Below are 19,658 nucleotides of genomic sequence, written 5' to 3' on the forward strand. Positions count from 1 at the left end.
ATTTTAGAGAAATAGAGATACAATGCAGAGATATAAAGTTTAGCCGTAAATATATTTGTGCTTGTCTCTGAAAACGATTCGTGTGAGAAAAGATTTATAGTAATTTTTACGGATTCTTGAGGACAGGGACCATACCTATTCTTGCTTCTCACTGTGTTCCCGTGCTCAGCACAGCGCCTGGCATATAATATACACTCGATAGATCTTTTTTAAATAAGCAAATGCAAGACAGATGTAACAACAGCTTTAGTAACATTTCTTTTAGAGGAATGCATATAATTTCCCATTACCTATTTTTGTGCTTCTGGTGAGTAATTTTGAAGGGAAATATTTTTTTTTTTCCTGGTCACCATGAAACGCCAGATAAAATGTTTCAGTTCAGTCTCATGCCATAACATAAACACCCAATTAAGGCCATCACTTGACTCGGTGAAGGTCTGGAATTGTGCACCTGACTTGACTTAGAATGAGTGACATCTTCCAGGGTTGGTGATTGGAATGACTGGAATTTTCCAGGACAGGTTTGTTGCCAATAGACAAAATAAGAGAGACTCTTCTGTCACAGCTCCTCTGGTAAATAACTGATGACAGGCCAGTTCAGGGAATTTTTAGCGTAACCGATACTATTTTGCACTCAATTGTTATTTCTATTTTCACGTGAGCAGAAATAAAACTATTTTATTTTTAAGTTGACAAATTTAACCTGTAGCATCAGAGCATATGCATTACCCTGGTAGCATGCATTTGGTCCTTCTGATTTTCCAGGCTAATGTAACTTGACTGTCCAACTTCAAAGCAAGGAAAGTTTAGGGACTAGCAGGTGAGAGCCCCAGCCCATCCAGCTCTGGTCTAGGGGTTGCCAGGTGCTTCAGAAGGACATGCTGATCTTCCTTCTCTCTGCCCTCTCACTCAGTTCCTCCTGGCCAGCCCTGAATCTTTGTGGCAGGGACCCTTCCTGAAGCAAGGCAAAGAAAAGGTTAGAAGGAAACTCCGATGGCCTTAAAGCCTATTTTGCTCAGAATGTGATCTGGGGACCCCTTGCCTCAAAGTCTCTAGGAGCAGGTTAAATACATTCAGTCCTGGACACCACCCCAGGTCTACTGAGTCAAAATCTCTGGGGGTGGTGTCTTGGGATCTGCATTTTTGGCAATATTGATTTTGAACAGTATCTAATGTGCACTGAGGTTTGAGAACATGTACTTTTTTTCTGACAAGTGATTCTATGTAGGAAAGTCACCTGGCAAGAAGTAGGTATTTTGTGTCCTCCACAGTGCCTCCAGCCTTTGCCCCCACTCCTCGGGGGCCCCTGTGCTCCACTCACTAGCCCCGTCTGCCCTTAGGCGGAGCAGGTGTCCTGGCTGTGGCTCAGGACATCTGCCAGACATTTTCCGCCATCCCTGAACTTCCTGTTCTTCCCAGAAACGTTGGCACAGGCCAAGGACTGTCAGACAGTGGCGGAGGCGTGTGTCCAGTTGTCGGAGCTTGGACACTAGCCCCATGTGCAGACTGAGTCAGCCCTCTCTGCTGGGGAAAGGAGCAACAAGTCTGGTGAGTCAGTGCTGCCAGTCGGCAGAGAGGGCGCCCAGTCGTGGGGTGGGCCATGGGGCGGTCAGGAAGGACTCCGCCTCTGGGGCGTGTCCCCCAGCTTCGAGGGCAGTGGCTTGGACCCTCTGCCTCGCTGCCTGATGCACAGACTTTATGTTCCTGGGGGCCCAAGCTGCCTTTTCTGCTTTTTGAGAAAAAAACTACTTATGAGAGCAGTGGGGACGTGCCCACTGTGAGGTCCGAGAGGACCCCAGAGGCACCTGCAAAGGCTTCAGCCCCCTCCTGGCTCCATCGGTTCTCTCTTCCTTCAGAGGCTCCCCATAAACCGAGCGAGAGATTGAAGTCAGAATGATGCCCACTATGGCCATGCAGGTCTGATTCAAGCGCCCTGGATGGCAGCCTCCGAACAGACTGGTGGCGATGCCCCTCTCCAATTCTGGAGCCTCTCGTGTGGTCAAAACCACAAATTCCCCCCTTCTCTTAGTTGTTGCTACTTTGCTATTAGTAATGAATTACTCAGTGGATGCCAAAGCCTTTTACCCCAGGGGTGAGAAAAAGGGGTTAAAAAAAATAAGCATCCCAGAAAAGACTCCACTCTTTTCAAACTTCAGCGTTTAACACAGCAGCGCTAGGAGCCTGGTTAAGTGCAGGTTTGCTGAGCTTTACAGCCAATGGTTCTGATCCAGCAGGTCTGAGGTAGGGCCCAGAAATATGCATTTTAAATAAACAACTCAAGGAATTCAAGATGTAAAGTGCCTGTGGGTCCGCAGACTACACCTTGGGACACACTCGTCTAAATGCACATCAAGGAGTGAATACTTCCAGATTCGCTTAGAATGGTCGCGGATGTGGGTGGTGGGGAGAGAGGAGTCAATATTCCAAACACCTTTGAAAGGGGCAGAGGGTAAACACAGGTGCAAAACAGGCATTTGCACAAGTTTGACAAGGGGTAAGCCTGGGCATTATGAAAAATCCATGTACAGGAAATGAAATCACATCATTCTATTCGTTCTCCATATCAACTCACCCCTCAGGACCGTGCACGACTCGGCCTTCTTTGAGCTCAGCTGTGACCAGAGGCCCCAGAGGCCTCTTCATCGCCAGCCATCCTGGCTTCCTCCTGCTGTGCTTTGCATATGAAGGTGACGCTGGGAGGGATTTGCTTTGAGAGTTGGGCCTGGCGGCCTGATTCCTGTCCGAACACACTCTCTTCTCCCCCAAGGCGTCGGGACCAGCGACACACCATCTTTGTGCATCGAAGTAAACTTCAGCTGTCACTCGTCAATTTGGAACAGGTCAAACCCTTCTCGCTCATTTTTGGGACTTTCTTCAGAGGCGGAAACGCTTACTGCTTTTGATCCTCAGGACATCAGGGTAAGAAAATTAACTCATCACGTGGCATTTTCAACTAGGTCATTCTGAAACAGTATTCAGCTTTTAAATTCGGAGGAGGGGGGACAGGCAATTCTTTAAAAGGCCCTCCTGGCTTTATATCATCACAGACCTGTGTGTATGCCAGGCCATTTGTATCCTTTATCTGAATCCTTAGCCTACACCCCAGACCGCCCTATTTTCTCACGTCTTACCCTGTACCGCAACACCGTCCTCTACTCTCCTCCATGACCACCTGGTCATAGCAGATCCAGAAGACCCGGGATGTCACATCAAGTGAGTCTTCGAAAATGAGCGAAGGGTGACGTTATGCCATTGTGCTAGGTGATTTCACTCTTGATAGCAAGAGCGTCCTTACCACGTGCCAGGTACCGTTCGGAACGCTGTGCAAATATTAATTTATTTAATCCTCACAGAAGCCTGTGAGGTATATGAGTGGGGTGGTATTGTAAGTTCTCATCAGCGCGTTTTATGGATGAGGAAACTGAACATAACAGGTTAACTAAATCACACAGGCCATGCAGTTAGTGAGTGGTGGAGTAAGGATTTGAACTCCTTTGTTCTGAGTCACTACCTATATTGTTTATCTACGGAGGCAAAACCAAATCCAGGCCAAAAAGGCCTCAAAAAAAAAAAAAAATCCCAAATACCATTCTTTTTTAAAAATCCGTTTTCAAGGACATTTCAGAAAAGGAGACGGGATGCGGCAACCTAATTTGAGACTGTCCTCAGTGTAAAGGCAGAGTCGTCTCACGGTTTTTATATGGTCTACGTATTCACTACTATATTCCAACAAACTGGCAGATTGCTAACAACGGCCCAGCACAACCACCAGTTTTTATTCAGTGTGTGCCAGCAATGATCTCATTTAATGCACTTCACATTGAAGGCCACTTTAACCGCTTCTCTCCTAAATATTAACACACCGAAGAGAACCATCCTTCCACCATGACTTGTTCTCAGCACATTGTGTCCCGGAGGACCAGGGAGAACACCTGCATCTACTCTGAGGCATGAGAGAGACGACATATCCGCACGGCCTGGATGAAAACTCACCTTCCTGGTTCCCGCTAGAATCTACTTCTGTTTGGAGAAAAGCATTCACCTTAGGAGTTTTGAGCCTGTATCGTAATGCTGGCTCCTCTACTAATGGTCCAGGGCCGGTAACAACCTCTTTTTTCAAAAAAATTTTTTTAGTGTTTATTTATTTTTGAGAGACAGAGCATGAGCTAGGAGGTGGGGGAGCAGAGAGAGAGGGAGACACAGAATCTGAAGCAGGCTCCAGGCTCTGAGCTGTCAGCACAGAGCCCAACATGGGGCTTGAACTCACGAATTACGAGATCATGGCCGAAGCCTAAGTGCGAGGCTTAACTGACTGAGCCACCCAGGTGCTCCAGTTATAACCCCTCTGAATCTATTTCCTACCTTTCTCGTGTCTTGTTTTTGGGTTTTTTTTTTTTTTTTGGATCCAAATGAAATAATATTTATGAAAATGGATAAACCATAAAGTGCTAGAAAAGATCAGGTAATAGGGGCGCCTGGGTGGCTCAATCCGGTAAGCCTCCTATTTTGCCTCAGATCACGATCTCACAGTTTGTGGGTTCGAGTCCCGAGTCGGCCTTTGTGCTGACAGCTCAGAGTCTGGAGCCTGCTTGGGATCTGTGTCTCCCTCTCTTTCTGCCCCACCCCCACTCATGCTCTGTCTCTGTCTCTCAAAAATAAGTAAACGTTAAAAAAAAGAAAAGATCACACAATATTAAAGATGATTTTAGTAAATATGATACTTTTTGCTCTGGCATATTTATGTAAAGGCCAGTGACTCTCTGCCACTTAATTTAAGGTTGACAGCTGCTTCCCCTCCTTCGCCGCCCTGGCAAACTTCTCCAGAGCAGTAACTATGTCTTATTCATTGTTGCCTCTTAAGACTGTCTGGCACATAGTAGGTAATCAATAAATGTTCCTTGAATGAATGAATAAATAAAAGACATTTTCAAAAGGAATTTTGAAGGTTCCCATCTAGGATGAGAGGAGTTCGTGGAGGGAAGAGTCATTCACAATACCTGCTTCAACCACATGGTCCATCGTAGGGAACCTCTTGTACACAGCCGTGCTCACCGAGCGGAAGATGAGCAGGGACGTGAGATTCACATAGCGCATCAGGGTCCTTCTGAGCAGGCGCCCGTGTTCGTCGCTTCCGTGAACACTGCTGGAGATGAGGAACATCAGCCTGTCTGGCCAGGGCAGGTTCACAAACTGGTTCCACCATCGGTTCACTACCAGAGTAACATAAAACCCTGTAAAATAACAGGAAGCTATAAAGCAATTTCTTATAGCAGACATGTTGTTGACACTGATGCTTTTAGCAGAATTTCAGCCTCTTTAGGGATCGGGGTGTAAAAATATGTTGTTATCCATACTTATGACTTTGCCCTCCAAAAAAAAATAAAAATGTAATTTGTGCCTGGCAATGTCATAGCACCCAGTAAGTGGGTGTTAGAATTCAAATGTTGATGGCAAAAATGGGCAGTTAGTGAAGAGAAAGCTTGATTGTCTGATAGCAAATTATTACCTCAAACTTGTTTGGTGTTAATTTAGCGAAAGCAGCCCTGAGGGCAAACTTTATGGATGATTCTGGTTCTATTGCAAGCAGCGGCTTTTCAGGCATGCCTCTCAGCTTGGAAACACTCCCATGCAGAGTCATTGATGTCATCCGAACAGAGACAGTGTGGCTGCGTTCTGCGTGTGACCTATACTTACCAAGCACAAAGGTTACTGGAATTTGTTCAGCATATCTGTCACAGTAAATTGATAATTTTTCAAAGTAACGTTTTTGGGCTCCTGTAAGTAACAATCTGGAGCAAAAATAAAATGCACAGCCCTTTATGATATTATACTTCTGCACCTGCTTTGCAAGTGATATTCAGTGCAAACAATTAAGCACAAATAATTGTAATTTTTTTTAAGAAGCGATAATGCTTTTTTCTACCTAAGCTGATAGATCTCAAAAGCTTTTTAATTGCTGAATGTTTCAAGTACCAATGTTTTCAGTACATAAATGTTATTGGCCATTAGACAGTGGGATTTATTAACTTCCATTTACTTATATATTTTTTAACTTTTATTTTTAAATACTTTATATTTTAGACTTTTATATGATGAATACATTGGATTTAGAGCAAAATAACTCATTAAAGAGTCCAATTTTCCATTATTCATCAGGTATACTTAAAAAAAAGGGTGTCTTGATTAAGTGAACTACAGTTGTTAAGTTATTATGAGGATTAAATTATAACCCTAACCTTGACATCTTGATCTTACGAGTATGCTACTTAGCATATTCTTGATTATGTGTGTTGTACTTCAAAGGCTATTATACCCATTAATTTTAAAGCCCGCAATTATGTAAAATATAAAATAACACATAACAACAAGGAGTAAAAATTTTTATTCCTGCATTTGGTGGGTTTGTGTTTGCATAATATAAATATCAAAATTTATATTATGCATCTCACCAAAACCCATTTTCTGGTATGAACTTAGGCTAAACCTAAGTTCATTTAATGGAATTATTATTGATATTTATGTTACAGGGAGGGGATTTGCAGTCAGGAGAGACGTCCCAAGGCAGGGTAATCGTAATGGTCGAGACCTACAAGGAGAAGCAACGCAAAGGAATTTGCATAAATGAATGGTACAGCTGTTCCAAGGGAGGAAGAAACCCCTGGGAAAGATCCATTACAATATATGTCAAAAGGCCTGTTTGAATCAGTAGAATTTTGATAGAGGAAGCAGAGGGATGATGGGGTAACAGCGAGCCACCAATCAGATTGCGCATGAAGAGCTGGTAGTGACAAAGGAGTTTGGGGTGCAGGATGGGCTTGGAGTTCCTGCCTCAGCTTTGAGGAGGTTTCAGAAATTCTTATTCAGCTTATTCTTATTCAGCTGCACAGGCCTGTCAAGGTCATGCCAATGACAAGTCACAGCCATAACAGTTTCCGACACTCAAATAGAAATGGTCCAAGAGGATTTAAAGGCAGAAAGCACAGACCTTAAGGTCAGACAAAGCCAGGTTTGAATCCCAGATCTGCCACTTACAAATTTGGACTTGGAACATATTTTTAAATGTCTCTGAGCCTCGGTTTTCTCACTTGTAGATGGGGATAATAAAGCCTATGTGTTAGGAATGTTATGAGGATTAAAGAATATATCATATATAAAACCACCAAACATACAGTGTCATACTTTTTCGATAATAAAGTGGTGGTTATTATTAACAACTGGCCAAAGGAAAAAATATTTAGCTAATGGCTCTGTAGAAAGTTTACTAGCTAAAAAGTACTAAAATGGTGATTTTTGTCGAATTCACCCCAAAATAAAAAGAGGTATACTCAAAAGTAATGAAGTCTGGTTTTGTCTCATGATTTTTGCTAAGTATCATTATTTGCTTAGAATAGAATTTTAAAACTTAGCATGATTAGTAGACATGAGAATGATGCTATAATTTTCTACAGGTATGTTTGACTTTCTTGATAAATTCAACCTATAGTAGTTGGTATACCTTCAATCAAGATTAAGAATATATTGGGGCGCCTGGGTGGCGCAGTCGGTTAAGCGTCCGACTTCAGCCAGGTCACGATCTCGCGGTCCGTGAGTTCGAGCCCCGCGTCAGGCTCTGGGCTGATGGCTCAGAGCCTGGAGCCTGTTTCCGATTCTGTGTCTCCCTCTCTCTCTGCCCCTCCCCCGTTCATACTCTGTCTCTCTCTGTCCCAAAAATAAATAAAAACGTTGAAAAAAAAATTTAAAAAGATTAAGAATATATTTTGACGAGATTTTATAGCTGAACTTTACAAAAATGAAGAATGACTTGCACGATTGACCATTGTTATAAATGTAAGCACTCTTTGGTCTTTAGCAAAAATATGTGCATACAATTTTGTGGGGTATAAGCAAGATCTTGAAGCAAGAGTGGAGGCCCCATGGAGGATTTCTGGCCACGACGCAGCTGCTCTGAGTGCTATTCAGAGTGCTATTGCAGCAGTAGCAGCAATAAACTCACATTAGTAAAAATAAACTAATGAGACAATTCTTCTGAAACGTCATGTGTCTTCCACTATTTCATATTCTGAAGCATTAGGTGATACAAAAATACATTGTCAAAATAACGTTGTACTTATAAGACACATCTGAAAAATTATTAGAGGTTTTTAAATAAAACCCCTGATGTCCCTTTACAGATATTTTGATATGCAGCAAAATAGCCCTTCCTATTCTATTTCTGACAATTATCAGCTGGCCAAATTACTATCTCTCTTGGTCAAAGGGAGTCCTGTGGCTGCAAAGAAGAAGGTCGGTAAGAGCAATGATAATACGAAGTCGTTCATCAGTATGCGGGAGAGAAAGAACAAACTGAAGTACATAGAAAAGGTGGAAATACAGCCTCAAAAACCTTTAGCTTTTCTATTTTAAGTTTTAAATTCCCCCAGGGTAGAAATGTATGCAATAAGTCTTAATTAAAAAAAAACTAAACACAGATAGCACATGTTTTCACTCCTACGTGGAATTTGAGAAACTTAACAGAGGACTGCAGGGGAAGGGAAGGAAAAATAAGTTACAAACAGAGGGGGAGGCAAACCGTAAGAGACTCTTAAGTACAGAGAACAAACTGAGGGTTGATGCGGGTGATGGTTGTGAGGGAGGGGAAAATGGGAGACGGGCATTGCAGAGGGCACTTGTTGGGACGAACACTGGATGTTGCATGTAAGCGATGAACCACGGGAAATCTACTCCCGAAGCCAGGACTACACTGTACACGCTGCATGTTAGCTAACTTGGCAATAAAGTATTTAAAAATAAATAAATAAAAATAAGATAAAATTAGTTAAAAAAAAACACCTCATAAAGCTTCTCATTTGCACTACTGGTAACATTTTATTTAGACTATATTTTTAGTCACAGAAGTATTTCCTCAACATGATTTTGCTCAAATTTTCTGTCGATCTGATGGGCTTAGGTTGTGATGGTATAAAGAATAAACATCTTCTGTTGTGAACATAATGTACCCCGCACTCAGAGGGTAAAAATAAAATAAATTCGTTTTCAGGCCTCGGCACCACCCTGGATGAGATCTTGTCATTCCAGGCAAAAGAAAGGAAAGTCACCTGATAGACACCCTTCACGGACACGTCAATTATGTAGGTAGTGGCTATAAGCTGCCAAGTCACAAATTCAAACTATCAATGACATAGCTGAGAGAGGCACCGATGATTATTTGTTCGTGGCCTTTGCCACTCAAAATCACCACTGAGTGAGGAGTTAAGTAATAAATCTGCCATTTTATGCCTCTGGCAAAATCCTGGCAGGGTGCCTAGTATCGCATTGTGATCAATTCACATGGGGCTGGCATGAGGGCCACCTGAACATGATAGAGTCTACTTGAGATCCCTAAGCATGGGTTAAGTGTGGATTAAAATACCCTGAGATGAAGAATGCAAGAGAGGATCATGCAAAAGAGGAGATTACATAAGGCAAAAGTCAGCGGCAACCCAAGGCTCAGATTTTTGAGACTGTATTCTTACATGATATTTGATGGCCGTTTAAGGAGACATGCAAAGGAAGGTACCTGTACACCAAACTTATTGCCGTGTAAAAAACAGCAAAGACAATAAATTCCCTGTACAGTAGTTTGTAGATGCTGCCTCTCCACTTGAGGAGTAACCTATGAAATCCAAAAAAAGTCGCATTTGCTACTTTACTGGAGTACGTGACAGTCATCTTGGATAGCTTTTCTATTTTTTTCTAGAAGAGCAAGAAGACAAAACACAAGTAAAAAGCAGTGCTTAAGATGGAACATAAATCTGTGTCTCAAAGAAACCCAAGCCGGTCACCAGTCAACCATCTCCCCATTTTGCCTTTCTCTGTTTAAACCATTTGGAATTTGGAGATAACCAACATCTCCATGTTAAATCTTTTAGTAGAAAAGGGGAGGAGAGTAGTCTCTGGAAAGAGTATTATTAGAACCCGGCTTAATTTATAAATATTATTTTCAGGTTTTATAGTCATGACTTAGTAATATTTGAACGAACGAATGAATATGATATATGAAATATGTTGTAGAATCACCTGTCATGTTATTTTCCTAACCCACGGGAAGATTCAGGGTACTGATACGCTATATTAATTGACATTTTCAAAGGCACTGGCCATACTTACTGTTTGGGTCTTTATCTGCTACAGTATGTAAAGAAGTGTTTATTTCACCCTTAAATTTCGTAAGGGGAACTTAATGGCTCTTTTCGGAGAACTCAGGAGATACTGTTGAAAAGAAGCAAGACTCTTAAGAGAATTTAATTGATGGGTCACTTTTGGTGGTTTTAGTTGGATGTGGGTATCTCTCCAGCGGAGCTGCAAGTGCACGGTTGACACTCTGTACGTTTCAAAAGGCAGGGCCACAGGGATAGTACAGAAGGCGCACTTCCCTTTGGAAGTCATGCGTAAAAGGCTTAGGGAGGTTCACTTTCTGTTTGGAGCCGACCAAAATAAGGCCATTATTTAGGGCTCTCTCCACGTGGATCTGTTCCACAGATACGGGTAGAATGAGAATTGGACCCCTATGCCTCGTTTCAGTGAGTTCTCTGGCATTCATTGCTTTTCAACAAGACATCAAACATTCAGGTTCTGAGACGGCCCCGAACTAATCTTTGTTTGAAAATCCTGCACCACCACTTTCTAACAGGGAGCATATACAGAGAAAATGAAATTTCTCGGAAATCTTTCTTGTCTCAAAAGAATCTCTGAGGGGAGTCTTCCAGAGCTACTTAGATGGAAATTATGGAGGTCTGAGGTAGAAGTGGGCAGATTTCTCGTATAAAGTAGCCTGCAACCCACATTTTATCTAAACGGGAGGATGTTCTGTCTTTCTTCAGAGGTGGGAAAACAATCCAATTCTAATTTGCCTAGTTTCCCTAAAGAAATAAAACTCTGGCACTATATTCACAAACTTAAGCCTTCAGCATCACTGATTTTAGTAAAGAAACCAGGACTTTTGGCATAAGTAAGTGGCATTACGAGAGGACGGGAATCATGCCACAGCCAGTTTCGTTTTTCCATTTTACCTTGTCTATCTGTGTAATGTGAGTACAGTCAAAACTGGGAGAGAGGAGCCTAATAAATTAAGCACATTTTATAATTTGTTCTTGTGGGCAGCATCATTTTAAATAACAGTCCTCAACTTTTTTTTCATTTAACCATCCACCCTTCTATTTCGGCTATCAGAAAAATTAAGATCAGACAGAGTAGAGATCAGGATTAAAATGCATAGATATACTCTCTGTGCACTAACCTATTTCTTTGGTTTCAAGTCTCCGACGGGAAAGAAAATCTTCCAATTTCAGGCTCCCCCTGAAGAGGTGCCTTCAGGTCGGTGTTGCGTTCGGCTCCGCTCTTCACTCATGCACAGTCAGATTTTCTTTCCTTCCCTGGCCACCGAGAAGACCCAGAGGGTGACAAGTACAGGAGTTAAATGTTTTTCCACTTGTGGAGGCCTGTTTATGCCAATTTGCCCACTGATGACAGTTATAGCTGGGAACAAACAGAAGCAACAGCTGCTGATGTAGCTTTTTCCTCATCTATAATTATAACTCCACCTGCCGCCCAAAGTACCCCTTTGAATGAGAAGTCGGAGGTGACGTGAAGGAGATTGGGCCATTGAAGTACGTTATTTTCATTTTGATTCTACCCTGGGATCAAGGAAGAGAGATCCATTTTCCCCTACAAGGTTCTGAAGAGGCTCCACTGGTCAAAAAAGGGAATTAGGACAGTCGGTGTGTGCTTAAAATGAAGAATGAGTTGTTGTGAAGCCATAAACTGGGGCAGATAAGAATTTTCTTTCATTTGAGAGGTATTGAGAATGCTCTCCCATTAAAAGCAACAAGCATACGTGTTTCAGTGTGCGTGTGGGCGCACGTGTGCGCGCGCATTTTAGCAGAGCATAGAAAATTATTATGTGTGATGGCTTAGTGTAGCGGAAAATAACACCCTGATTCATTCATTACGTTTGTTATCCTTCCATGTCAGCTAGGAAAAATTGTAAATTATTCAAAATGACTTCCGTAGTTTCCTTCTTGAAAGAGAGAGTTCATTGGTATTCTTTAGATAATGAAATAAATAATTTCAGGGTCAATTCCTGGGGACTTTGCAATCTTCTAAAGTAATGTGTGCACCCAGCATTGCAACTTAAGCTTAACTAAAATGACTACCAAAAAAACCCATATATTTTTGTGAGAAAAGAAGAGTAAAAAGACACTCATTCTAAAATTGAGAATATATACATTTAAAAGGTGGTGTGTTTTTTTTTTACAGCAGTCTTAAGTTGTATATGCATTTGCCTGGTTTCTTTATCAAACTATAAGCACCTTAGAGCAAAGAGTTATAGTGTCTGATTTCTTGCCCCCATCCCTGTTCATAGTTCCAGCATGAAGCCCTGTGTATAATGGATATTCAATATGCATCTGTCGTTTGATTATCATCTTGTCACTATGATACTTCTGTCAGTACATTTGGGGGAATTTATGAACATTTTATTCATTTATTTATTTATTTATTTATTTATTTATTTTAATTTGTGAACATTTTGAAAGCACATATTTTCTATTTGGTTGCCATGAAAAGTGGCTGGATAGACCTGACATTGCATTTATAAAGGTTTGCAGACTAATCAATGTTATAGAGTTTGAGCAAATCTAAACCCAAGTGCTTATGAAATAGAAACACGGGAGGTAATTTTTAAAATTCTCACTTTTAGGGGCTCCTGGGTGGCTCAGTCAGTTAAGCAACCAACTCCTGATTTAGGTTCAGGCCATGATTTCACGGTTCATGAAAGCCCTGAGTCGGGCTCAGTGCTGACAGTGCAGAGCCTCCTTGGGATTCTCTCTGTCCCTTTCTCTCTGCCCCTCCCCGCCTCTCAAAATAAATAAACATTAAAAAAAAAACCTCTCACGTTTGTGTCCCCTGTTGGATGTGTGGTTGGCCCTGAAATGTGGCATGATTCCCAGCAATCACGACTGCATAACTGGGGAGTCTGCCTCATCTTTGGGGCACTGTTGGCCGGTCTCACTTTTAAACAAGGTTAATGATGTTCATATTTCCCATCAGGCTCTTTTGAGGAATGACTAATTAATGGTTGAGAATGCATTCTAAATGCAAGTTAGTCAATAATGACTAGACTAAATGAACAAACTCTCATTATTGGGCTCTGAGTCTGGCGGCTATTTCTAACACATACCAAAAGATGCCATTCTGAAATGAACTCATTAGAGGGGACAAGCCACTATAGCTTATTTCAAAATATCCAAACAAATTGCAAAGTTAACTGTTTATATGATTTTTTGAAGAAAACTTTAAAGTCTCTTGTTTAAAATAGACATATTCCAGATTCTGAAAGTAACATATGCTTATTAATAATTAAAACAACATATAGGGGCACCTAGGTGGCTCAGTTGGTTAAGCGGCCAACTTTGGCTGAGGTCATGATCTCACGGTTCGTGGGTTTGAGCCGTGTGTCAGTCTCTGTGCTGACAGCTCAGAGCCTGGAGCCTGCTTCAGATTCTATGTCTCCCTCTCTCTTTGCCCCTTCCCCATTCTCACTCTCTCTCTCAAAAATAAATAATAAAACATTAAAAAAAAATGAAAAAGCCCCACATTCATTTTAAACTCTTTTACTTGTATCATTGATGTGAGGAATCTTTGCTAAATTTCTTTTGAGTGCTTGGTTGAACATGGTCATGTGCACACAAAACTTTGCATTCAAATAAGTTCCAAGTTTTGCTCAGTCGGAAGAGCATGCGACTCTTGATCTTGGGGTTGTGATTTTGAGCCCCACGTTGGGTGCAGAGAATACTTACAAATAAATATTCCAAGACCAGAAATTGTTGTATTTTGGAGAATTTTATTCCGACTCTCAGATTTTTGGACATTACTAAATGGAGAACAATGAATCATAAATGTTTTTGCACAGGAAAAGGGCTTGAAAAAAAAAATCTGTGTTGTAGAAAGGGGAGTCTGTGAGAAGAGTGTGTGATGTATTTGAGTGGGCAGGGACTATAGAGAGGGAACCAGTTTGGAGTTATTATGGCTGTTGGTAGTGGGGTGGTGGGTGAGTGCAACGCAGAAGGATGGTGAGATAAAGTCCAGAGGAAAACTACCACTGGGGGGAGAAAAAGGAGGGCCGACTGAAGGGGGAGCCAAAGGAGGAAAGAGAAGTCTGATAGGACGCTTGCTTTGTTCGTTGAGCCCGCTTGCTCATGAAGAATGAGAACTACATAATATTTCGGATTCGTTCAAATGACACAGTTCTTTGTAGGGCACCATGTAACTTTAAGATGTTTATCCTGCAAATAAAAACTTCTGATTAGAAAAAAATGGATGCAAAGTAAAATCACAAAGAGGAGCTCATGTGTGCATCAACAGTCAAGTTGTTGAATTATGTTTGATTAGCTAATCTTCAGTTTTTCTGTTAATAATTCTGTTAATAATGATTCTTCTGGCACTTACTCATTTTGCTATATGTTGGATCTCTCTAGAAAAAAGACGGTAGTCAGTGCCAAGGCCCAAGAAAAATTCATACAGTAAACTTCCAGTTGAGAACATTCATTCATTCATTTTTCCCCCCACATCAGAATACCTTGGTTCAGTTGGTTTGAGAACCACTCACGGTGATATTTTTCCCTACAGACAATTTTTTTTATTGGCTCAGTGGTACTGTAAGCCTCTTGGGAACACCTGCCTTACTCTTTCTTATTTTTCCCCTATGTATTGGTTGCCACGATTGATGCCATAGCTGCGAAACGAGCAGCTGAGTGGGACAAGTCTTGTGTCTGTCCAGATGAATGGAGATTTCTGATATATGTTGTTGGTGATAGAACTCTGCCGAAAAAATCAAATCCAAGCGGGATTAATTAATTATTTTCTTTTTGACTTCAGGGGACAAATAGAGAACTTCTAGGATGAGAATGACTATTGAATTTTATTACAGATGAAGCTCTAAGCTCATAAGTGACTGGATATTTGAGGAGTCATCATTACTTTCCTTACACAGAGTAATTGCCAACTCAGCAAAACAGAAATGCATTAGTTCAAATTCTGAAGGTTACCTTTTTCTAATGGGAGGTACAGATACTTTGTTCTATTTTAGGGATGAAAGCTCAGAGTCTAGAGAATTCTTAGTATGGTACTTAAAGTGTATCCTGTGCTTTCTAATCAATGATATTTCTTAAATGGATGGTACCGCTTAGCTCAGGTACATTCCTGATTGCTGAAGAAAAAAACCCCTGCAACATAAAACCAATTCAAAAACAGTTTCGTTTTGCATGAAAAAGCACGCAAATCCAAGTATGTTGTTTGTTCCAAACTGCTGAGAAATTGTTACTTCACCACTGCAATGGCCATCTGGAAATCATGTGGTAAATCATGTGGGTAAATACAGGTAAATAGAAAAATTCTATGCATAAATATCTGGATGCGTCTAAGACACCCTTTTATCTGCGGTAAAATGCGTGTGCATATGAAAACCAGTTGTTGGTTCTGCTTCTCCCATAAGGTGGATTGCTCCTTAATGGCTACTGTGGGGAGAGTAGTGGGTTTGGAGTAAGAGAATGAAGAAGGAACTTCAGTTTGTGCTCCATATAATTTTGTATTTTTAAAATACCATCCATATTTTCATATTTAATCATATGCAATAAAAAATCTTACCTTAAATTTATTCCTCCAGCCCAGATCTTACACCCAACTCCAGAATATCCTTAATATTCTCAACAATATCCCAAACCCTAAAGGCCTCAAACTGGGCCCCTGATCTTTTCCCCAAAACATGCTCCCCCTGCAACCTTTCATCTCCGTTGATGAAAATTCCTTCCTTCCAAAAGATAAAAAACCTAGGAGTCACTTTCATCTCCTCTTTTTCTTTCATACCGCTGTCCAGTCTTCCACAAATCCATCCACAAATTCTCCACTGTCCAAATATACTCAGAATCTGTTATTTCATTCTCTTCTCACATCCTTGTCTCCTCCCTTCCCACCTCCCCAGAGCCACTATCATCACTCTCCCAGCTTATTCTAGCAGCTTCCCAGCAGGCGTCCCTGATTTCCACTTGCTCCCTTCAATATCTGACAAAAAGGCGGAGTGCTCATACTAAAAGTAAGTCAGGTGAGTGGTGTCACTCCTCTGCCCAAAGCCCGTCTATGGCTCCCTGTTTCTCACAGTAAAAGCCCAAGTCCTTCAGTGGTCCGCAAGGTCTTTCATGACTTGCCCCATTTCCTCTCTGGTCTCATTTCCTATTACTCTCTCCTTTCCTTCCTCCAACATATCCAGCATTGTTCCATTCTAATGTTTAGGAATGGCTCGTCTTTCTGCCTGAAATGCCCTTCCTCCAGATATTTGAGCGGTTGTCTCCCTCATTCTTTCAAATCTTTGCTCAAATATTTTCTCAATGATCTGATAATGCTACTTAAAATTGAATACTGACCCAGCACACCTCTGTCTCCATTGCCCTCCTGACCCCCCCTTATCCATTTGTTTCTTATCCATGCCATTTATCTCCTTTAAATATACCATCGAATTCACACATTTGTTGTGTTTACTGTCTACGTATTTGTACTAAATTGGAAGTTTCATGAGGGCAGAGGGCCATCTGTTTTGTTCACTGAGGAGAACAAAGTGCATCCAATGCCTAGTTCAATAAATATTTATTGAATGAATAAATCTAAAAAGACTAGAGGGATTTCCGCTTTCTGTCATGTAAATTTCATGAGAACAGATTCCATTATTTTGTAACTTGCTTTATATCTAATGCCCAGAAAAGTGTCTGTCATCTAATAGGTACTCAATAAATATTAGTGAAATGAGTAAGAGAACATACATTTTCACTCAGATTTTAGCCCATCTTTTTCATATAAATGGTTTTTATAGAATGAAAATGAAAAGACTCAGTATTTTTTCTGCAGCAGTTTTACAGCGCACCAGAAAACTAAAGACTGATACCACTTAGGGACCTCTGAGTACCGACTTTGCATTCTCTCTGTACTGTGGGAAGCTACACCTGCATTGTGTGGTCACCTCTCTCCTGGGTTTCTCTATCCTTAGCTAAATAACTCAGGAATTTAGAGAATCGGGGTGTGAATGGCCTCTTTCAGGCACCCATCTGCCTACCTTTTATCTATTTCTTTTTTTTTCTTTTACTGACCTCAAGGAGATTCAGACTAGGATACCACTGTCCATTAAATAACAATAAGGAAAGAGGCAGAAATAAATTGATTCCTTCTACTTCCTACTGACTTCTTCCATAGCATCATTTTGTTCCAGGCATGGGACTGAGCACTCACTTTGCTGGTGACAAATGCATTGCACAGCCATTAAAATAGCAGTGTAATGAAAGGATGAATACAGTAAATGTTCTTTGATGATGGTCTCGGTGGTGGTGATATCATTCTTGTGGCTCATAAGGTGCCTTGAGGTTCTTGACTTTGAATGCCCTTCTGGGATAGGGGATAGGATTCTTGGTGAAGATTAAATTACAAAAGTCCTTTAGGGTAATTATAATGACTAAATCCAATATCAGAGTAATAGAATATGAGGGGTGTCGATATTCAGATCCACTGATAAGGTGGTATTTCAGAGCATATTCTGATATATTTCAATATTTCTGTGACACAAAAATGGAGTTAAATTGAGAATTAAGTATATCTCCTGTCTTCATTCCTTACCACCCTCTACATACTCTGATAGCTTGGGGGTGACTCATGTTCACTCTCATCTGTTTTTCACATAGACTCATGATTAGACTAAATTAAAAACACAAAAATGAGTTGCATAAAAGCCAACTCATAGAACTCAGCCTCTACCAGACCTCATGGCATCCTATAAAAACATAAATCTTGCCTTCAGGAAAATGAAGTCTGTTTGTGTGTGGACAAGACTACAGATTCTCCCTTAGCACAGTATTATCTTGCTGTAAGAGGACTAAAGAAAAAGGTAAGCTATATACAGTTTCCTTTTCCTCGTGGTACAACTAGGTGGGTGCTTCTTTCTCTTGGGCTTCCCTTCTGCAACCCTTTTAAAAAAAGTTTAATTTTGTTAGGGCATCTGGGTGGCTCAATTGATTAAGTATTCGACTTCAGCTCAAGTCATGATCTCGCAGTTCATGAGTTCAAGTCCTGTGTTGGGCTCTGTGCTGACAGCTTGGAGCCTGGAACATGCTTCGGATTCTGTGTCTCCCTCTCTCTCTGCCCCTCCCCAACTCGTGCTCTGTCTCTGTCTCTCTCTCAAAAATAAACATTAAAAAAAAACTTAAAAAAGGAAAAAAATTAAAAAAGTTTAATTTTATTATATTTATCATCAGACTATTTACGAGAACTAGAATTGTTCTTTGCTAGCTTCTTCTGTTCTTTTGCTACAAAATTATATATTAACTTACCTTTGATCCAGTAATCCCATTTCCAAGAATCCACCCTGATGTATTCCTCCAATAATGCAAAAATGCATATGTACCAGGAAATTAATTAAAGCATTATTTGTAGCTGCAAAATGTTGGAAAGAACCCAAATGCTTTCACATAGGCAAGTGGTTGAATACACTATGGTCATCCACAAAATGGAATACTACACACATGCAAAAAGGAATAAGAATGATCTTTATAAATTGATATGGAGTGACTTCCAGGATGCATTGGGTGAAAAAAGCAAATGCAAAAGAGTAGCTATAGCAAATAAGGACATGGAAAGAAAGATATTTACATCATTAGTCATTAGGAAAATGCACATCAAAACCACATTGAGATACACTTCACACCCACTAGGATGTGTTGGCAAGGATGTGGAGAGACTGGGACCCTTGTGCATTGCTGGTGGGAACGTGAAATGATGCAGCTGCTCTGGAAAACAACTTGGCATGAAACTGTCCAAAAGTTAGGCATGAAATTACCCTTAGGACCCAGCAACTCTACTCCTAGGTTTGTATTCAAAATATTGAAAACAGATATTCAAACCAATATTTGTACATGAATGTTCATGGCAGCACCATTCGCAATAGCGAAAAGGTGGAAACAACCCAAATGTTCATCAGCTGACAGACAGATAAACACAATGCAGTATATCCATGCAATGGAACACTTTTTAGCCAAAAAGAGAAGTGAAGTACTGACACATGCTATGATCTGGATGAACCTCAAATATATCATGTTAAGTGAAAGAAGTCAGATACAAAGTTCACACCTACTGTGTAATTCCATTTAGATTAAATATCCAGAATAGGTAAATCCACTGAGACAGAAAACAGATTAGTCACTGGCAGTGGCTGTGGGGAAGGAGGACTGGGGAGTACCTTCTCAACGGGTATGAGTGTTCTTTGAGGGGCAATAAAAATATTGTGGAACTAAACAGAGACGGTAGCTGTACAACATGTGAATATGCTAAACACCAGTGAATTGTACACTTTATTTTTTTATTTTATTTTAAATATTTATTTATTTAGTTTTGAGAGAGAGAGAGAGCAAGAAAGAGAGCATGTGTGCACGTGTGAGGGAGGATCAGAGAGAGCGGGAGAGAGAGAATCCCAAGCAGGCTCTGCATTGCCAGCACAGAGTCGGACACGGGGCTTGATCCCATGAACTGTGAGATCATGACCCTAGCTGAAATCAAGAGTCAGACAACTGAACCACCCAGGCACCTCAAAC

General features: G+C 40.9%; 2 protein-coding genes across 4 annotated transcripts in view; one reads left to right on the forward strand and one right to left on the reverse strand.

The window, feature by feature from the left end:
- BEST3 (bestrophin 3) overlaps positions 1 to 11,643 on the reverse strand; it is a 41,656-nt gene extending 30,013 nt beyond the window's left edge. For 2 of the 3 annotated variants that reach the window (XM_045467241.1, XM_045467240.1), the window contains exons 1-3: positions 9,557 to 11,643; positions 5,695 to 5,789; positions 4,998 to 5,231 (exon numbers count right to left, since the gene is read on the reverse strand). In XM_045467241.1, coding sequence (XP_045323197.1) covers positions 4,998 to 5,231; positions 5,695 to 5,789; positions 9,557 to 9,708 — 481 coding nt within the window. In that variant the 5' untranslated portion in view covers positions 9,709 to 11,643. Of the gene's footprint in view, positions 1 to 4,997; positions 5,232 to 5,506; positions 5,790 to 9,556 lie in introns of those variants that run through there. The other variant, XM_045467242.1, reaches the window with a different exon arrangement.
- LOC123592207 (RAB3A interacting protein) overlaps positions 1 to 19,658 on the forward strand; it is a 144,796-nt gene that overhangs the window by 47,743 nt on the left and 77,395 nt on the right. The gene's annotated exons all lie outside the window — the stretch shown is intronic.

This window comes from Leopardus geoffroyi, chromosome B4, assembly GCF_018350155.1.
Source record: "Leopardus geoffroyi isolate Oge1 chromosome B4, O.geoffroyi_Oge1_pat1.0, whole genome shotgun sequence".
NCBI lineage: Eukaryota > Metazoa > Chordata > Mammalia > Carnivora > Felidae > Leopardus > Leopardus geoffroyi.